This window comes from Bison bison, unplaced genomic scaffold, assembly GCF_000754665.1.
Source record: "Bison bison bison isolate TAMUID 2011002044 unplaced genomic scaffold, Bison_UMD1.0 scf7180017864289, whole genome shotgun sequence".
In the NCBI taxonomy this organism is placed as follows: Eukaryota; Metazoa; Chordata; class Mammalia; order Artiodactyla; family Bovidae; genus Bison; species Bison bison.
This window is the reverse complement of record NW_011494861.1, coordinates 18261843-18279113: the sequence shown is the minus strand read 5'-3', so window position 1 is coordinate 18279113 and position 17271 is coordinate 18261843. Positions and strand designations below refer to the sequence as shown.

The 17271-nt window shown below is 48.0% G+C and overlaps 1 protein-coding gene across 1 annotated transcript in view; it reads left to right on the top strand.

Annotated features, from left to right (window-relative positions):
• Positions 1-17271, top strand: part of ASTN1 (astrotactin 1) — a 355026-nt gene that overhangs the window by 317507 nt on the left and 20248 nt on the right. The window contains exons 18-21 of the mRNA XM_010850109.1: positions 2488-2621; positions 6334-6485; positions 8166-8301; positions 14924-15024. Coding sequence (XP_010848411.1) covers positions 2488-2621; positions 6334-6485; positions 8166-8301; positions 14924-15024 — 523 coding nt within the window. The remainder of the gene's footprint in view (positions 1-2487; positions 2622-6333; positions 6486-8165; positions 8302-14923; positions 15025-17271) is intronic.

The following is a 17271-nucleotide window of genomic DNA, read 5'->3' as shown; positions in this document are numbered from 1 at the left end:
CCATGAGCAAGTTCATGGTGACCCAACCTCTTGGACTCTGTAAGTGTCTTCCACTGTGAATCATGTTAATCATGGAGCTCAAATTAAAGTGTCACTGATCCAAACTCAGGTCTACTCTCCTGCATGTGGTAAAGCCAATCTACTGACACCTGGTCATGATGAAGGAAAATGCAGCTTACATTGTGAAGGTTGCCAATACAAGGACAGTGGCTTATGCTCCAAAACCCTAAACTCCTGGAAAGGTTTCAGCAAAACAGTTTTAAAGGCCAGGTGAAGGAGGAGGGTATGTGATCAATTCGTGGTGAACAATTCTCTGAATGGCTGATGGTGAAGGAACAGGATAGTGTCTCGGGGGTTAACATTATCGATGCAGTCCTTAGGTTCCAGGAAGCCTGGTCATCAAGTAGACACATCTTCCATTTGGTGGGGGATTGACATCTGTAAAACAACTCAGGAAATGTGCATCAGATATATTATCTAGGTACTTCAGAGAGGAGCCAGAGCGAAGGATGAAGGGGAAGGCTCTACAGGGCTCCACTCTGTTACAAAGGAGTTAGCATCTACAAGGGCTTTGTAAACTTGAAAACTCTACACAGATAGTACTGATAATGGAGAATGGCCTGGCCCCTGCTCCCTAGAGGCTCCCTTTCCAAGGTGGGTGGTGTGGGAGGGGAGTGTCAGTACGCACTTTGTATGTTCTGACCTGCGGTGGATGGGACATAGGATACTGGCTTTGGGCTTGGACACGTTGGTTTTTCAGGATTATCTCTTCTTTTACTTCTTCTCTTCTGTTTTTTTTTTTTTCTTTCTTTCTTTCTTTAATTGTTTGGCCTAACATTTTCTAGGATAGCTGTGTCATTACTCTAACTTATCAATTATATGCGGATATGGTGAGGGTGGAACTGAGGGAAGAGAACCACAGGGAAAGCGGAGGCTGCGGAGGTTGAGCTGCCCTGAGAGAAAGCTCTGGGCTCGCCCTGCGGCCATCTCAGGCTCTCCTCGACCCTGGGCTGGGGTTGGGATATTGAGGGGGGCCACTAAAAGGTCAGTGCCCCTGAGGTCAGTACCCCTCAGGACCCACTTCTTCTGCCCCTCTCACATTCTGTTCCCTCACTGATCTAATGTTATCTTATTGTCCTTACATTGAACTGTGAATATCTGCTGTGAAACCACTGTATGTAAAGAATTGTTCTAGCTTGTGTGGTATTTACAAGCTTCCTCATAAGACCTGACCCTGTCTTTTAAAGACAATAACAATTGCTGGTATTTATTGGTGACTAACATGTACTATTTACATACGACTATTGTGTGCATTAGGCTTCCCTGGTAGCTCAGCTGGTAAAGACTCTGCCTGCAATACAAGGGATCCTGGCTCAATTCCTGGGTCGGAAGGATCCCCTGGAAAAGGGGTAGGCTACCCACTCCAGTATTCTTGCACTTCCCTGGTGGCTCAGATGGGAAAGAATCTGCCTGCAAAGCAGGAGACCTGGGTTCGATCCCTGGGTTGGGAAGATCCTCTGGAGAAGGGAATGGCTACCCACTCCAGTATTATTGCCTGGAGAATTCCATGGACAGAGGACAGTCCCTGGGGTCGTAAAGAGTCCGGCACGACTGAGCAACTTTCTCTTCCTTCAATTTAATGTGTGTGCATTAGCACAGGCACTCTGCCGTGCTCCTTGGCATAGAGTTGTTTCATTTAATTGTCACAACATCCTTATAGGGAAAGTGCTGTTTTTATCCCATTTTACCACTGAGGAACCTGAGTTTATGTCATTTGCCCAAAGTCACAGGGCAGGGGTTGGCAGAGCTGGAGTTCTCACCCAGAGGGACTGCTCCAGAGCCCGGGTCTCAGCCTGTGCGTCACGTGGCTTCTGCCTTCCATTAGAAAGAGAGGCATGATGCGTAGTCACAGCCCAAGGCAGAGCCCGGGTCTCAGCCTGTGCGTCACGTGGCTTCTGCCTTCCATTAGAAAGAGAGGCATGATGCGTAGTCACAGCCCAAGGCAGAACTGCATACATATTGCAAGTGAGATACAAGGCATCAACTGAAGGAGTACAGAGGAAATACTGGGGTGGGGTGAAGAGGGCAGAGGAGGATGCCCTGAGAGGCATTTGAGAAAAGGCTGAGTGCCTCTGGGCCAAGGGTAACCCCGCTGAGTGGATGGAGACGGGGTTGTGTCGCTGGAGCAAGAGTATAGAATGCTGGTGCAGAATGGGAGGGAGAGGCAAGGTGGAATAAGACTGGCTCCCAAGGTTCCAGCCCTCAACCACAGGGATGCTAATGAGGCAGGGACACCCTGCAGGTCCTCCGAGGTCCAGCTTTCCCAGAAACACGCCCCTGGGGTAGAAATACATGAAGAGGTGGTGCTGCAGCTGGCTGGCTGGACTTATTTAGGGCCAAGCAGAGCCCTGATAACTCCGTCTCTAGAGTCTGATGACCCGGCCCTGGCACCCTGATGCTCACTCTTGTCTCTGCCCTCCCTTGCAGCTCTTGCTGGAGGCCACCATGAGCTCCCTCTGGTGCTCGGGAACCGGAGACGTCATCGAGGACTGGTGTCGATGTGACTCCACTGCTTTCGGAGCTGACGGGCTCCCCACCTGCGCGCCTCTCCCTCAGCCCGTGTACGAGTCCCTCCTTTCTGGGCTTTCTCTTGCTGGCACACCTTAGCATTATCCTGCAAATGTATATTAAAGATTGTTCACTATTTTCCAGGCAATGGGCTGGGTACTGGGGAACAGAAAGAAAAAAGATGGTGCAGTGCCTGCCTTTGGGGCACTTTCAGTCTTTCAGGGGAGGCAGGTTCACAAATTTAACAGTAGTGAGGAAGGGTTTGATAAGAGTTATATGAGACTAACTGGTGGTTAGTGGTTAAGACTCTGTGCTTCCTCTGCAGGGAGCAGGGGGCAGGGGGCAGGGGTTTGATCCCTGGTCTGGGGAACTAAGATACCACTTTCCATGTGGTGCAGCCAAAAAAAAGGGGGATTATATGAGACATTTAAAGACAATGTGAAAAAGAAATGGTCAAGTATGAATCTGAAGAATAATGAACCTTCATGAAGGAGATGGCACTGGAATTTCTCCCTGAAGGTGGAGAAAGCAGGATAACATGGCTCAAAGCTAAGAGGGGAAAATGTGCTAGAAGTGGACAAAGTTAGAGATCAACTATAAGGCCCAGGCGAAAAGCACACTGACTGGGCGGCAGGCAGCGTGTAGAGCGGTAAAGCAGTTATCACCCTTCCCCTTTAATAGACAGGGAAACGGACTCAGGAGGATGGAATAGTTTTTTCTAAAGTCATAGAACAGGAAGCAGAGCCATAGCTGAGAGACCGTGGTCTTAGCCATCATAGTACAGAGAGGATACCTCTGAGAGATGACTTTGGGTCAAACCAGTAGAGTTTGGTGACTGGTTGAGTATGGGAGTGAGAAGGAAGGAGAAGTTGAGAATGGACTTAAGCCTTATGACTGGAGTGGCTGGGAAGATGAATAGGCTACAACTGAGAAAAGGAGCATCCCAGGAGAAGCAGGTTTGAGGAGGAGGTTGACTCCCTCCGGACCTGCCTTAGAGTTATAGTGGGACAGTCTTACAGAGATGGTCACTGGTCAGCAGGAAAGATGATCTGAGCTCTGTAACAAAGTAACCACTAGAGATAAGAAGGTTGAACTCAGCCCCAAAGAAATGAGAAACAGAACCAGAGCTAGGAGAAAGGGTGCTCCAGACTATCAACCATAAAGAGTGGCAGGTCAAGGACGCGTGCTAAGGGGTATCTGCATTTGAGGAATGAACAAATGCAAAGGGCTCAAAGGTAGCTGAGAATGAACATGTCCAGCTTCCACCCCTGGACTCCATCCCCTCCGAGGAAGGCTGAACAGAATTGGCTGGACTCATGTAAAGGGCAGGAACCCCTGTTAGTCTACAGTGGGGCTTCAACCATGGGAGTGAGGCACAGAAATACTGTGTCTACTAAAGAGGGCTGGTTGGACAAGCTAGAGAAGCCTGGCCCCATGAACTGTCATGCAAAGGGAGCCCAAAGGGAGGATCAGGACCTGGTAACTGGAGGGCTGAGTAAGTGGGAGCAAGAGGGTAGGAGGAAACAAGCAAGGGAGAGGCTGGCCTGGGTGCACACTGCCCTCTGGTCTGTTCCATGCAGGTGCTGGTGGGCATTAGAGGGCCAGGACTGAGCAGGAAGAACACTGAGACCGAGGAGAACACAGCGCTGGAGGGTCATTACGAGTCCAATGTCTCCTTAGGTCTTTTCTATTTGGGCAACTTTAGACACACCAGCCACTGGCTTCTTGCTCTTTATAGCCATGATGTGGACCTCTTAACTTGAAAGGGAATCAAGCTCATTATGAGTAAAAGCTCTTTCTTTTGGTATAAAGGGAGACCCTAAAAATGGTGCTTCTAGACTGATTCACCAACTAAAACCGCTAGCTTTGAAATACTGAAGCCACCAAATTGTTATCATCAGGCGGACACAAAATCCAGTTATTAGTGTGAGCTGATTTCATTTCTAAAGCTGCATTGACTAAATGTCACAGCAAAAAATCAAACTGGGCTAAATTTCCATAAACAGGAAAGTCTATTAAGGATTTTGCTTTCCTTGTCAATTCTAATCACTTCTTCCATCACCAGACCTTAATTTCTTGAATTTTTATCAGTAGTTAGATATAGAGATGCACTCTAAGTTCTACACAAGCCTGTGTAAATCATACACAGTCCTATTTTTCGGTAGAGGCCACAGCCTTAGTCCCTATTTTCACAGAATCTGAATTCTCAGAAAGCCTTAGTTACTTAAGCTTCCTAATGTTTTTTTTTTTCCCCTTCAAAATAGCCCTGTGCATATGATTCTAATTAATGAATTTGTCAGTCTTTGCACTGTTTTGGGTCTGCTCCATCTTTACTGTCATATGCAAACTATGCACTCCTTCCTAGTAAGCCACTGAAGAGCATGTGGTTTGTATTATTTTCCCACCAGCTGAATTCCTTGCTGTCGCTCCCAGAGTCTCCCATGATTTCTTGTTAGAGTTCTTATCACATGTGATTCCAATCACATGTATAATTGTGTGTTGGTCTGGTGACCACTCCATAGAAGAAGGGACTGGAGCTGGCTCAGGCATCCTCAGCACCAAGCATATTCTTACAAGTAATGGGTGCTTAATAAACATGTGTTGAATTGAAATTGAACATTGCTTTGGTATGATCCGTCCACACTACCTTGCCTGGGAATCCTTGAGACCAGTGATACCTCTTTGAGCTCAGCAGAGACTAGAGGGCCTTGTTTATGGGTGGTCATGAGATAGAGGAGTCAAGGTTGGGAATGAATGGCAGAGACACATGTAAGGGAAGGCGGCTGGTGTGATCAAGAACTGGGAAAACTCCCCGAAGCCAGTGGTCTAGGAAGGAACAAAGACAAGAAGCAAATGAGAAACCTACAGCACACACATGAAGCCAGAACAAAGACAGAGAAGGGAAACCTCTTGGATCATTAGAAAATCCGTACCAGTGGATGTCAGTAATGTTTCTTGAATCTCTACCATGCACAATCAGAGATGAGGTGGCAAAGAGTGGTCAAAATGGAAGCCTGACATGACATGAGGAGACAGTGAATTGGGAAAAGCGATGAAAGACTGGAATCAGGAATCGGGATCTTCATAGGAACCCAAGAGCAAAGATAGAAACTGAAATCAGAACCTGAAATTGCAGACGCAGGCCATCACCCTAAGGAGAACTGGACATGTGTCCAGCTCTCTCTGGCCCAGTAAAGTCCCCTGTGAACATGAACTCCAAACTGAGCAGATGTCGGTCCCCGTAACAAGAGGGGAAGCCAGGGTTCCCCCAGCAGGGCAAACCCTATAATGTTCTTGAAGCTGAGCCGACTGTCCTTAATAAAGGGTTCTCCCAGACATTACCTTCAGTGGGCCTTGGTATGAGTCTTATAGGGACATTTTCTTATTTTCAAGAGCAAATCCAGAAATTATATTTGCAAGCCTATAATGTATTACTCCAAAGGCCCTCTCCACTCACCCTGTGCAATATAAGTATTCGTTTATCTTTGACTTACCTGCTTATTTATTTACCAATAAATGTTGAGTTCCCAATTTGTAATGGGCTCTTAGAGGAACAAAATATAGACTTTAAGGACCTTCAAGAATCTTTACTTTTTAGTCAAGGAGACAGGCTCTCAAATACATCATTTTAGTGGCTGGTCAAGAAAAGTTAGAAAAAAGAGAGTTTACCATGTGACAGTTGGGAAGGTGGCCAGCGGTGGTATCAGGAGACATCCCAGGTCTGGGCCGGGTCCTTGTCTCACGTTTCTTCCTGTCTGCACTCAGGCTGAGACTGTCCACAGTTCACGAGCCCAGCAGCACCCTTGTGGTCCTGGAGTGGGAACACTCAGAGCCTCCGATCGGGGTGCAGATTGTAGATTACCTCATCCGTCAAGAGAAGGTCACTGACAGGATGGACCACTCCAAAGTGGAGACAGGTGAGCGTCTCCCACTGGGCAGGCTCATCTTGATCCAAGGTAGCAAAGAGAAAAGGAAAATGTCCTGCCTCCTGCCTTTGCCCCCAGGATCCCCGGGTCACGTGGGAAGAGCAGGGAGAAGCAGCAGCAGCCGTCTTTCCCGTTTAAGAGTTTTTGCATTGTGAGTAGCTGACGAAGTCTTGTTTTGATTTTGTTTTCCTCTTTGTTTATGAAAGAGGTGTCCGTTTCATTGCCTCTAGGCACACTTACAAAGAAACAACAATATAATATGCTAGTTATCCTAGGCCACAATTAGGAAACAATTCTGTGTTAACCACTGCCATGATTACAGGAAAAATAAAATAAAATCCCTTTGCTATAACCCCCACTCCCCACCCCAGCCAGGCAAAAGCATGTAGAAACAGATGTGCTTATTACCCTGTGTCTTGTCCTAAAGCAAGGACAGGCTTTTGCCAGGTCCTAAAGCAAGCAAGCAAAAAATCCTTTTGCTTGTCCTAAAGCAAGGACCTGCTTTTGCCAGGGCCTGCTGGAAGAGGGAAGTCTTAAAGGAGTGGAAGTACCCCGTGAAAAATGTTTCATGCCTATTTACTGTCTACACATAGAGAAAAGTCAACATAAATCATTCCTAAAACTGACGCATGAACATGGGCACCAGCAGGGTGGTCTCATTCAGGGCAAATAACTTCTGGTGAAGCTATCACGGAGGCTTGGGAACATATGCACTGCCTTCGGGCATGGAGAGCTGGCTCCTGCTTCTTCTGGGCCTTTCCTTATGTGCACAGGTATTGTGAAGGTCTGAGAAAAGGTCTGGCTGTGACCACTGACCAGAACAGATGTTCTCTGCCAGAGCCAAGAACATGTCATAAAAGGGCTTGCTGGTGTGCTGGGTCCATCGTGCCTTGGTTGTTTCTGAACTAACTCTGGACAGATGGCTCCAAACTGATTAGTTAGGTGTGAATCACTCAGAAAAGACCATTCCTTCTAGGTCTCCTTTCCCTACTGGGAATTTAAGATCAGGGATCAAGACTTCCTTGGTGGTCCAGGGGTTAAGACCCCACCTTCCAACGCCAGAGATGTGAAGTTCTATCCCTGATTGGGGAACTGAAATCCCACATGCCCTTGGGTGCAGCCAAAATTTAAAAAATAATAAATTCAGCTCAGTTCAGTCAAACAGTCATGTCCAAATCTTTGCGACCCCATGGACTACAGCACGCCAGGCCTCCCTGTCCATCACCAGCTCCTGGAGCCTGCTCAAACTCATGTCCATCAAGTCATTGATGCCATCCAACCATCTCATCCTCTGTCATCCCCTTCTCCTCCTGCCTTCGATCTTTCCCAGCATCAGGGTCTTTTCCAATGAGTCAGTTCTTCACATCAGGTAGTCAAAGTATTGGAGCTTCAGCTTCAGCATCAGTCCTTCCAATGAACATTCAGGACTGATTTCCTTTAGGATTGACTGGTTTGATCTCCTTGCAGTCCTGATTTCCTTTAGGAATGACTGGTTTGATCTCCTTGCAGTCCAAGGGAATCTATAAATTAATTAATTACAAAAAAAAAAAAAAAAGAAGATGGGGGACCAAATGATTTGCATATTAAGTTTTCATGGAGTTGATCATCACCAGACATTGCTTGGCCATCACTGTTTCTCATGCCTTTTCTATTACTTGCTGTTCTGGGCAGAAACAGTGCTAAGCTTCGTAGACGACATCATCTCTGGAGCGAAGTCTCCTTGTGCGATGCCCTCTCAGGTCCCAGACAAGCAGCTCACCACAATCTCTCTGATCATCCGATGCCTGGAACCCGACACCATCTACATGTGAGTGACAGACACCCACCTCGTTATTCCTTGTCTTGAACGCCCCAAGACTTTTAACTCGTTCCTTTTTACTACTTGAGCTCCTTTACAGACTTGGAAAAATGTAAGTGTTCCAAATCTTGTCTCAATCATCATTATAGTGTTTTGTGTGTTAGTCGCTTAGTCGTGTCTGACTCTTTGTGACCCCATGGACTGTAGCCCACCATGGGGTTTTCCAGGCAAGAAGACTGGAGTGGGTTGTCATATCCTTCTTCAGGGAATCTTCTGACCCAGGTAGGTCTCCCACATGGCAGGCAGATTCTTTACCGTCTGAGCCACCAGGGAAACCCTGGCATTATAAGGGACTTTCTAAACAATGGATGGGGAGGATCAAAAAAGATAATATAATCCCATCCTAATTTGCAACACAGAGGGGAAAAACATAAACAGCTAGCTTTAACATCAAGCAGAATGAAATAAAAGCTAGATATAAAAGAGCAACAAACATGTTGTAGAAGAGAAAAGAAAGTTGTGATTCATTCTAAGTAGAGTGGAAGTCATCTGAACTGGGTTGTACAGATTTAATGGCAACCCACTCCAGTGTTCTTGCCTGGAGAATCCCAGGGATGGCAGAGCCTGGTGGGCTGCCGTCTATGGGGTCGCACAGAGTCAGACACGACTGAAGCGACTTAGCAGCAGCAGCAGCAGCAGCAGCAGCGCCATGTTAGAAAAGGCACACCAGGTGGAGCCAACAGCAAGGGCAGAGGTGAAGAGGGGCGATGGCGAGAGGCCAGGAGGCGATGGGGTGGAAACAGATGGTGAAGCAAGGGGCTAGACGAAAGTGAACTCAGGAGAATAAAGTGAATGCTGAAAGTCAGAGGATAGAATACTAAGAGCTCTGCTTTAAAAAATCAAGCCTCAGCCACATTGAAATAGCTTTATAGAGGTGAGAGATGGTCTTTCTTCAAAGAAAATACAGCGAGCTCCTATCTTGGGGCACTTGGACCGGCTCTATTCTTGCTGGTAGCGCTTCCCTGGTTCCCTCTGTGCTCTGGGAACAACTGTGAAGTATTTTCGAAACAAACATAAAAGACACCAAAAGAGGAGAGATAGTGATGGAATCTAAGTCATGATGGGAACACTGGGGGACGAAGGCAGAATTCATAGTGATGAGTTCTGGGACCCTTTGACCCCATCAGTATGAAAAACATTTAGCAGTTTATAGATGAGGTCATGAGAATAGAGTTAAGGTTTCCAGAATAAATCGTTTCTATTTCCACAGTGAAAGAGTTCAAAGATGAAAAGCACAGGAAATGTGAGTGACATGGATTGCAAAATGAACTTCCGTGCTCAGGCTGAATATCTTCAGTACAGGAAAGAGAGATGTAACCAAGGGGCTGGGCTGATGACAGCAAAATACATAAAGACAAGTGATATTCTGGAGGAGCTGGAAAATATAGAGAGACATAAATGGGAATAGTAGGACAAAGGCAAGTCTGCTCAGGATTCTCATTAGCTGGCCTGTGGTTTGGGCAGCCTTGGTTCAGTGTTAAAGGCTCCTCCTGCCAATGCAGGAGATGCAAGAGTCAAGCATTTGATATCTGGGTTTGGAAGATCCCCTGGAGGAGGGCATGGCAACCCACTCCAGTATTCTTGCCTGGAGAATCTCATGGACAGAGGAACCTGATGGGATACAGTCTATGGGATTGCAAAGAGTCGGACATGACTGAGTGACTGAGCATGCACGTCCTTCATTAGTAGAGGAACCAACACGAGAAACAAAGGTTTGGAAATATGGAACACCTAACCCACTGGAAATGCCTCAAACTCGGTGAAACTGGAATTCCCATATATAATGAGGGCTCAGTAATTCCTGTCACTAAGTTACAACTGTTAATGAGGAATTTCAAGGCTCCTATGAGCGGGAGGCTGGCCCGGGTGTCTGTTAGGAGCACCAGTCCTTACCCACCCTGGGACCCTCCTCATGTTGGCCTTGGTCTGGCTACATTTCCTGATCAAAGACCTGAGTCTGATGGCTTCTCCAACTCTGCTATCCCAGGTGAGTTTTCAGTGTCTCCCACTTAAGTCTTGTAAAACACAAACGTTCTGTCAAGGTTGATTGCAGAAGAAATGATGAGACTGCAGGAGCCAGAGGGAAAAATAAACAGCCAACCTCCACTAGGTGGCGCTGCAGATCACATGCAGAGGGCACGCGGGCAGGCCTGGGAGAGAGGCTCCTCTCGGCAGAGCTATCAAGTGAACCAGGGCATCAGTCCCTGGCTTAAGGAGGGGAGCCCTGCATTAAGAGCTGAGAACACACGGGCCCCACACCTGGCTTTGTTCCTAGCCGACGAGTGATGAAGTGGGACACAACGTTTCTGCAGCTGTTTCCTTATCTGTAATACAGAGGAAGGCAGCCTTCACTTACGGCACGTTCACTAGATGTAGGTGTTTCTAGGAACCCTCCAACCTTGCGAGATTAGGGTTACTGTTCCCATTTTATAGTTGAGGAAACTGAGTTCAGCAGCACTAAGTAACTTCCTCTGAATCACACAGCTTGTCGTCTGGCAGTGGTGGGTGGTTAAGAACTGAATCAATGTTTGCACTTTCTTCACTGCATCTCACTCCCAGCCAGCCCAGGCTACTGGAAGGATAAAGCATGATCTTATTACTCACGTTAAAGCACAGAGCTGGATCTTCACCTGAGGTCCACAGAGGCAGAACATCCTTTCAGTATAACTGGCTCACTTTGTCATCCTACCCACTTTATTTGACGCATTGGAAAAGCATTATTCTGAGAAAGGCCTACAGTGCAAAAACAGCTAAGAATCCCTGGTTAACAGGGAGTGTCCGGTCCAACATCTTCATTTTACACACGAGGAAACTGAGGCCAGAGTGGGGAGATGACTCCTGAGCCTTGTAGCCCACCATCCACATCACAGTGTGTGCCCACAGGAGAGCTGCTGCCTTTGGAGGGTGGGGGATGAGACAGTGAACAGATAATTCAGAAAGAGGGAGTGGATTTGGAGCCATCTGCAGAAACCACCACGCCTGGAGCGGGCAAGGGTGAAAGTTGCAGATAGAGGCAGTCAGCCCTCGGCAGGAAGCCCAAGGATGCTCCTTGCACATTAAGTTTCAGTCCTTTAAAACGTCAGCCCTGGAGCCAGAGCAGGGTTTCAGTGGTTCACAAACACACATCCTCATGATACACGTGTCATCACACAGGCTCTGACGACAGGCTGAGCAATCCCAGCAGGCAGGCAGTGGTGGAAAGGGACCGGCGGCTCTGGGCAAGGCCGTAGGAGCACCTACACATCAGCCCTCCGGACTGGGGGCAGAGCTTATCTCTTCTGCCCACTGATTCCAGCTACTTACTGTCCTACAAGTGTCCAAAAGTAGAAATGATGATGCTGACAATGAACAGAGAAGACTTCCGGAAGTAACTGCACGTGACATTTCCGCTTGAAATGCATAAAGTGTTCCCCAAGCTTGCTTCAACAGTAAAAGTAATCTGGCAACTCCTCAGGGTCCCTCCAGGACTGAGAGAGCCAGGACCCCTGAGGACGGTCTCTTAGGCCAAGAGTCTTCTTTATTTAGAAGCATGTGGGGAAGCATTGCCTTTCCTAATACCTTGCTTTGCTATTAAAAATGATAAGGGCTTAGGACCCTAAATTGTATACTAATTGCCCAGTCAGAGCAATGAGAATTAAATACAGCACACACAATTTCATCCCAGCCCAGAATCCAGTAGACTTAGTGAGAACTCACAGCAGGATGAAGCACAAAGCGAAACTCAGAGGAATGGGCCAAGTGGGGTGGGGTGAGGATTAACTGCATCCCAGGCACTGAGAGAGAGCATCCATCTGACAGCCACTGTGCTGCCTGAGACTTAGGACGTTTCAGTCCAGGGAAACTGCTAGAAATCAAGCGTCCAATAAGGTGTGCTACAAGAGGTGGCTGGAACCCATTATCGACAGTCCAGGGCAGGTGACCCCTAAACTGGTAAATATTCAGGCAGACAGCATCACATGGCCCATCAGCAGCTAGCAAGATGCCAGCCCTGACCTGGAGTCCTAAGGCGATTCTCAAGACCCTGGGAGGTGGATGGGAAAAGATGAAGCAGAGCGATCTTACAGAGGATGGGACATCAGGCAAGCTGGATCTCAGGGAGGGGGTTCAGGAGGTGGGCTCAGACACATAGTTGGGGAGGGGTCGGTGAAGGAAGAGAGCCTGGTGGTAAGAGCAGGGCACAGGGCCAGGCTCACGCTAGCAGTCCTGTGACTTTGCTGGCAGCGGGGCATTGACCTCATGGAGAATAGGATTTCCTCTTTGCTGACTCTGGTGAGAAGGGACACTGGAAATGGGGTCAGGGTAGAGTCTGCATGTGAGGGTGAGGGGGAATGCATTCATGTGGGAGTCCCTGAAAGTGGGGCGCAGGTCTGCAGTCTGCCCTGCGTACCTCTGGGCCCATCCCTGACAAACAGCTCAAGATGATCTCGAGCAGAAGGGCAGAGAAGGAAGGTGGACCTGGCCTGAGACCGGGATGTGGGGATAAGACTTTGAAACAGAGCAGGTACCAGAAGGGCAGATCAGATGTGCCAGATTCAGATTTGGTGGCCTCAGTCACAATTCTAGAAATAGTGGCAAGAGGTTTGTGTTTGTGTGTTGCAGGGTCTAGAAGGAATGATGAAAAATTCTGGGGGCTGCATTGCTAGGGATCCAGGCAGCCCAGAGTGTGGGCCTGGATGCCAAGGGCTCAGATCTAGGAGGGGAGGGATGGTCGGGGAGAAGGGCAGCCAGCCCCTGAGTTTTGGATCAGGGTGGCAGAGGGGTTTAATACCAGGCAAGGTGCTGGATCTGAACTAAGGAGCAAGGCAAGAAGCAGAGGGCAGTAGAATTGACAGAGTCACGTGTATACCTAAGATGGGAAAGCACGCACCTGGTCCTTGTTTGATTGAAAGCAAAGAGGCGGGGCGGTCCTGAACAGCCGGTGGGGTGGGATTCCAGCATGAGACTCTGAGGAGGGCAGAGGGAGGGAAAACAGCACATCAGGACACACAGGTTCGTAGCACTGACCATTTCCCGGGTTTCTCGGCGGGTAGATGCAAGGCTGTCTTTTCTCTGCCGAGAGACTCGTGTATTTCCTGGCAGAGTCTTTAGGCAATTTCCATTTCTTTCTGCCTCACCAGTTCAGCTGTCTGAGGCTCATTTACCTGAACAGGTACCCAAGCCCCTCTGTCTCGGGGCCTCTTTCTTCTTTTCACCTCTCTTCCCCGCTGCAGCTCTGCCCAGAGGAAAGAAGATCCAGATTTGCCAATAAATGCAACCTCCCAAGGAGACACAGCAAAAGAGAAAGAGACAAGAAAAGCAGTGTTAATGATTTGCTTTAGACTCACTAGATTAGTTGTTAGAGGCCCTGGGCACTGACACCAGGGGTTATCTTCATGGTTATATTCAATTCCTCCCTGAGTAGCAGAGCCTGGTGTTGCTTTTTCCTCTGCATCCAGCTCCGTCACCCGAGGGGGAAGTTTTACATTCAGCCTTTGATGGCCGGGTCTTTATCCTCTTTCTGGGGTGAGTGTGTGTGTGTGTGTGTGTGTGTTGAAGGGTGGAGGGGGCTCTTAGAACCACATCTTCTCATTGCCAGGGCTAGCATAAGGTTTCCACTCTGGCCTCCTGGTCCATGGCTGGTAGCATCTCCATGGGTCAAAAGGAGTCTCATGTAGGAAATAGAGGGTTCAGTCATAGGCAAGTCAGGCCCCTTGATTCTGGCTGTTTCACTTCTGACTTTAAAGAGGAAAACTGTCCTCAGTGCTTGGCACAAAAACCTCAACTGAGCACAAGATGGACAGAACAGAATTGATAGTCGTGTCATTGGGCGCCAGGTACTATGTTAGGTGTTTCTGAGCCTTATTATCCTGTTTCATCTTCACAGTGATCTTCAAGCAATTTTATTATCATCCCCATTTCACAGAGAGGGAAAATAAAGCTCAGAGGTGTTAACTACAACTCCACATGGCAGGAAGTAGAGGTTTCAGACCCACATCAGACCATCTGTTTCTGTAGATGCATGCTCTTTTCCTCAGCTCAGTAGTTGTCAGGATGTAACAGTCATCAGGCGACCCACTCCAGTGTTCTTGCCTGGAGAATCCCAGGGACAGGGGAGCCTGGTGGGCTGCCGTCTATGGGGTCGCACAGAGTCGGTCATGACTGAAGCGACTTAGCAGCAGCAGCAGCAGCAGCAACAGGCATCAGAGTCACCTGGAAGGCTTGTCATAGCACAGATTTTGTCCTCATGCCTAGAGTTTCTGATTCAGTAGATCTGGCATGGGGTATGAGGAATTTCATTGCTGTCCACTTCCCTGGCGATACTACTGGTCTGGGGACCCTACTTGGAGAAACACTGCCCTGTGCCAAGATGGTTGCTATCATGCAATATCCTCAAGACAGCAAATGACAGCCCAGGACCTACCAAGAAGTAGTAAAAGACACTATACTACATACTTTATGACCTGGGTGATGGTGGTAAGTGCACGACTGGGTGGCAAGAGTAGCCAGGGGAAACCCGTCCATCTGGGCAAGGCTGGGTTGTCAGCCAGAACCCGGTGAGTTCTCTCTGTTGATGCCCTCCTCTCCCTGCCAGGTTCACCCTGTGGGGCGTGGACAACACAGGGCGACGCTCCAGGCCAAGTGATGTGATTGTGAAGACCCCTTGCCCCGTGGTGGATGATGTCAAAGCTCAAGGTAAGAGACACGGAGGCCAGCAGAGTCTGCTGAGGGATGCTCCGGGGACCTCCCCTCGCCATGGGGAGCAAGGGAGTCAAACAGAGCAGTCTGGAGTTCAGCGGGGAAGGGGGAGAATTCAAGGCTCAGGAGTGGAGCAACTCCTTTGCAGGAACTCCTCAACCTCTGCCTCTGGTGTGGAAATCTGCATTGCGCCCCGGTATTCCACATGGCCTGTGAGTCAGGGATGTAGCAGACACTGGTAAAGGCCCCAGCCACACATGGCAGTACACCAGGTGCTTAGGGACGTGACGCCAGGTGCCTTAATACCTGTGACCTCTGCCCTCAGGATGCTCATCAGCTCACTTACCCTCTTCCCGTTTTTTTTTTTTTTTGGTACATCTGAAAGATTATTCTGAATTACAGTAAAGGAAAACTACAGATTTAGAATGCATTGCTGTATGACTCCCTTCTACAAAAGATGTGTCGAAATCTTCATTCTGTATTTTGGAATTGTTATGGATCAGTTCTTTGGTAAAGAATTGTCCTTTTTCAATGCACCAGAATGAGCCCTTGTCAGTTAGGAAGAGTTGGTTTTCAGTCAACATCCATTATATAGATAGCACATTTCTGACTGCTGCTTCTCATGAAGCTTCCTGGTGTCTGGATAGCATCCATTGCTCTAAGGTGTATTACATTCCCTCCACAACCAGGATTTTACCCTGCTGGGCACCCCTTCTGCAGGGCCCTGGCACTAGTTAAAGTGATCTGATCAACTACCAATATGTACTAGCACTTGGACTGCTAATGGAGCAATCAGTTCAGTTCACTTCAGTTGTTCAGTCATGTCTGACTCTTTGTGACCCCATGAATCACAGCACACCAGGCCTCCTTGTCCATCACCAACTCCTGGAGTTCACCCAGACTCATGTCCATCGAGTTGGTGATGCCGTCCAGCCATCTCATCGTCTGTCTTCCCCTTCTCCTCCTGCCCCCAATCCCTCCCAGCATCAGAGTCTTTTCCAATGAGTCAACTCATCGCATGAGGTGGCCTAAGTATTGGAGTTTCAGTTTAAGCATCAGTCCTTCCAAAGAACACCCAGGACTGATCTCCTTTAGAATAGACTGGTTGGATCTCCTTGCAGTCCAAGGGACTCTCAAGAGTCTTCTCCAACACCACAGTTTAAAAACATCAATTCTTTAGCGCTCAGCTTTCTTCACAGTCCAACTTTCACATCCATACATGACCACTGGAAAAACCATAGACTAGACGAAGCTTTGTTGGCAAAGTAATGTCTCTGCTTTTGAATATGCTATCTAGGTTGGTCATAACTTTCCTTCCAAGGAGTAAGCATCTTTTAATTTCATGGCTACATTCACTATCTGCAGTGATTTTGGAGCCCCCCAAAATAAAGTCTGACACTATTGCCACTGTTTCCCCATCTATTTTCCATGAAGTGATGGGACCAGATGCCTTGATCTTCATTTTCTGAACGTTGAGCTTTAAGCCAACTTTTTCACTCTCCTCTTTCACTTTCATCAAGAGGCTTTTTAGTTTCTCTTCATTTTCTGCCATAAGGGTTAGCAATAGCATGTGCATATTAACAGAAATGGTGACTGATGTTAGAAGTTTAGGTTGCTCAGGTTTTGATAAGAGAAGTTTTCTTGCCAAGCTGGCCTGTCAGATCAGATCAGATCAGTCACTCAGTCGTGTCCGACTCTTTGCAACCCCATGAATCGCAGCACACCAGGCCTCCCTGTCCATCACCAACTCCCGGAGTTCACCCAGACTCACGTCCATCGAGTCAGTAATGCCATCCAGCCATCTCATCCTCTGTCGTCCTCTTCTCCTCCTGCCCCCAATCCCTCCCAGCATCAGAGTCTTTTCCAATGAGTCAACTCATCGCATGAGGTGGCCAAAGTACTGGAGTTTCAGTTTAAGCATCAGTCCTTCCAAAGAACACCCAGGACTGATCTCCTTTAGAATAGACTGGTTGGATCTCCTTGCAGTCCAAGGGACTCTCAAGAGTCTTCTCCAACACCACAGTTCAAAAGCATCAATTCTTCGGCGCTCAGCCTTCTTCACAGTCCAACTCTCACATCCATACACGACCACAGGAAAAACCATAGCCTTGACTAGACGAACCTTTTTTGGCAAAGTAATGTCTCTGCTTTTGAATATGCTATCTAGGTTGGTCATAACTTTCCTTCCAAGGAGTAAGTGTCTTTTAATTTCATGGCTGCAGTCACCATCTGCAGTGACTGTCT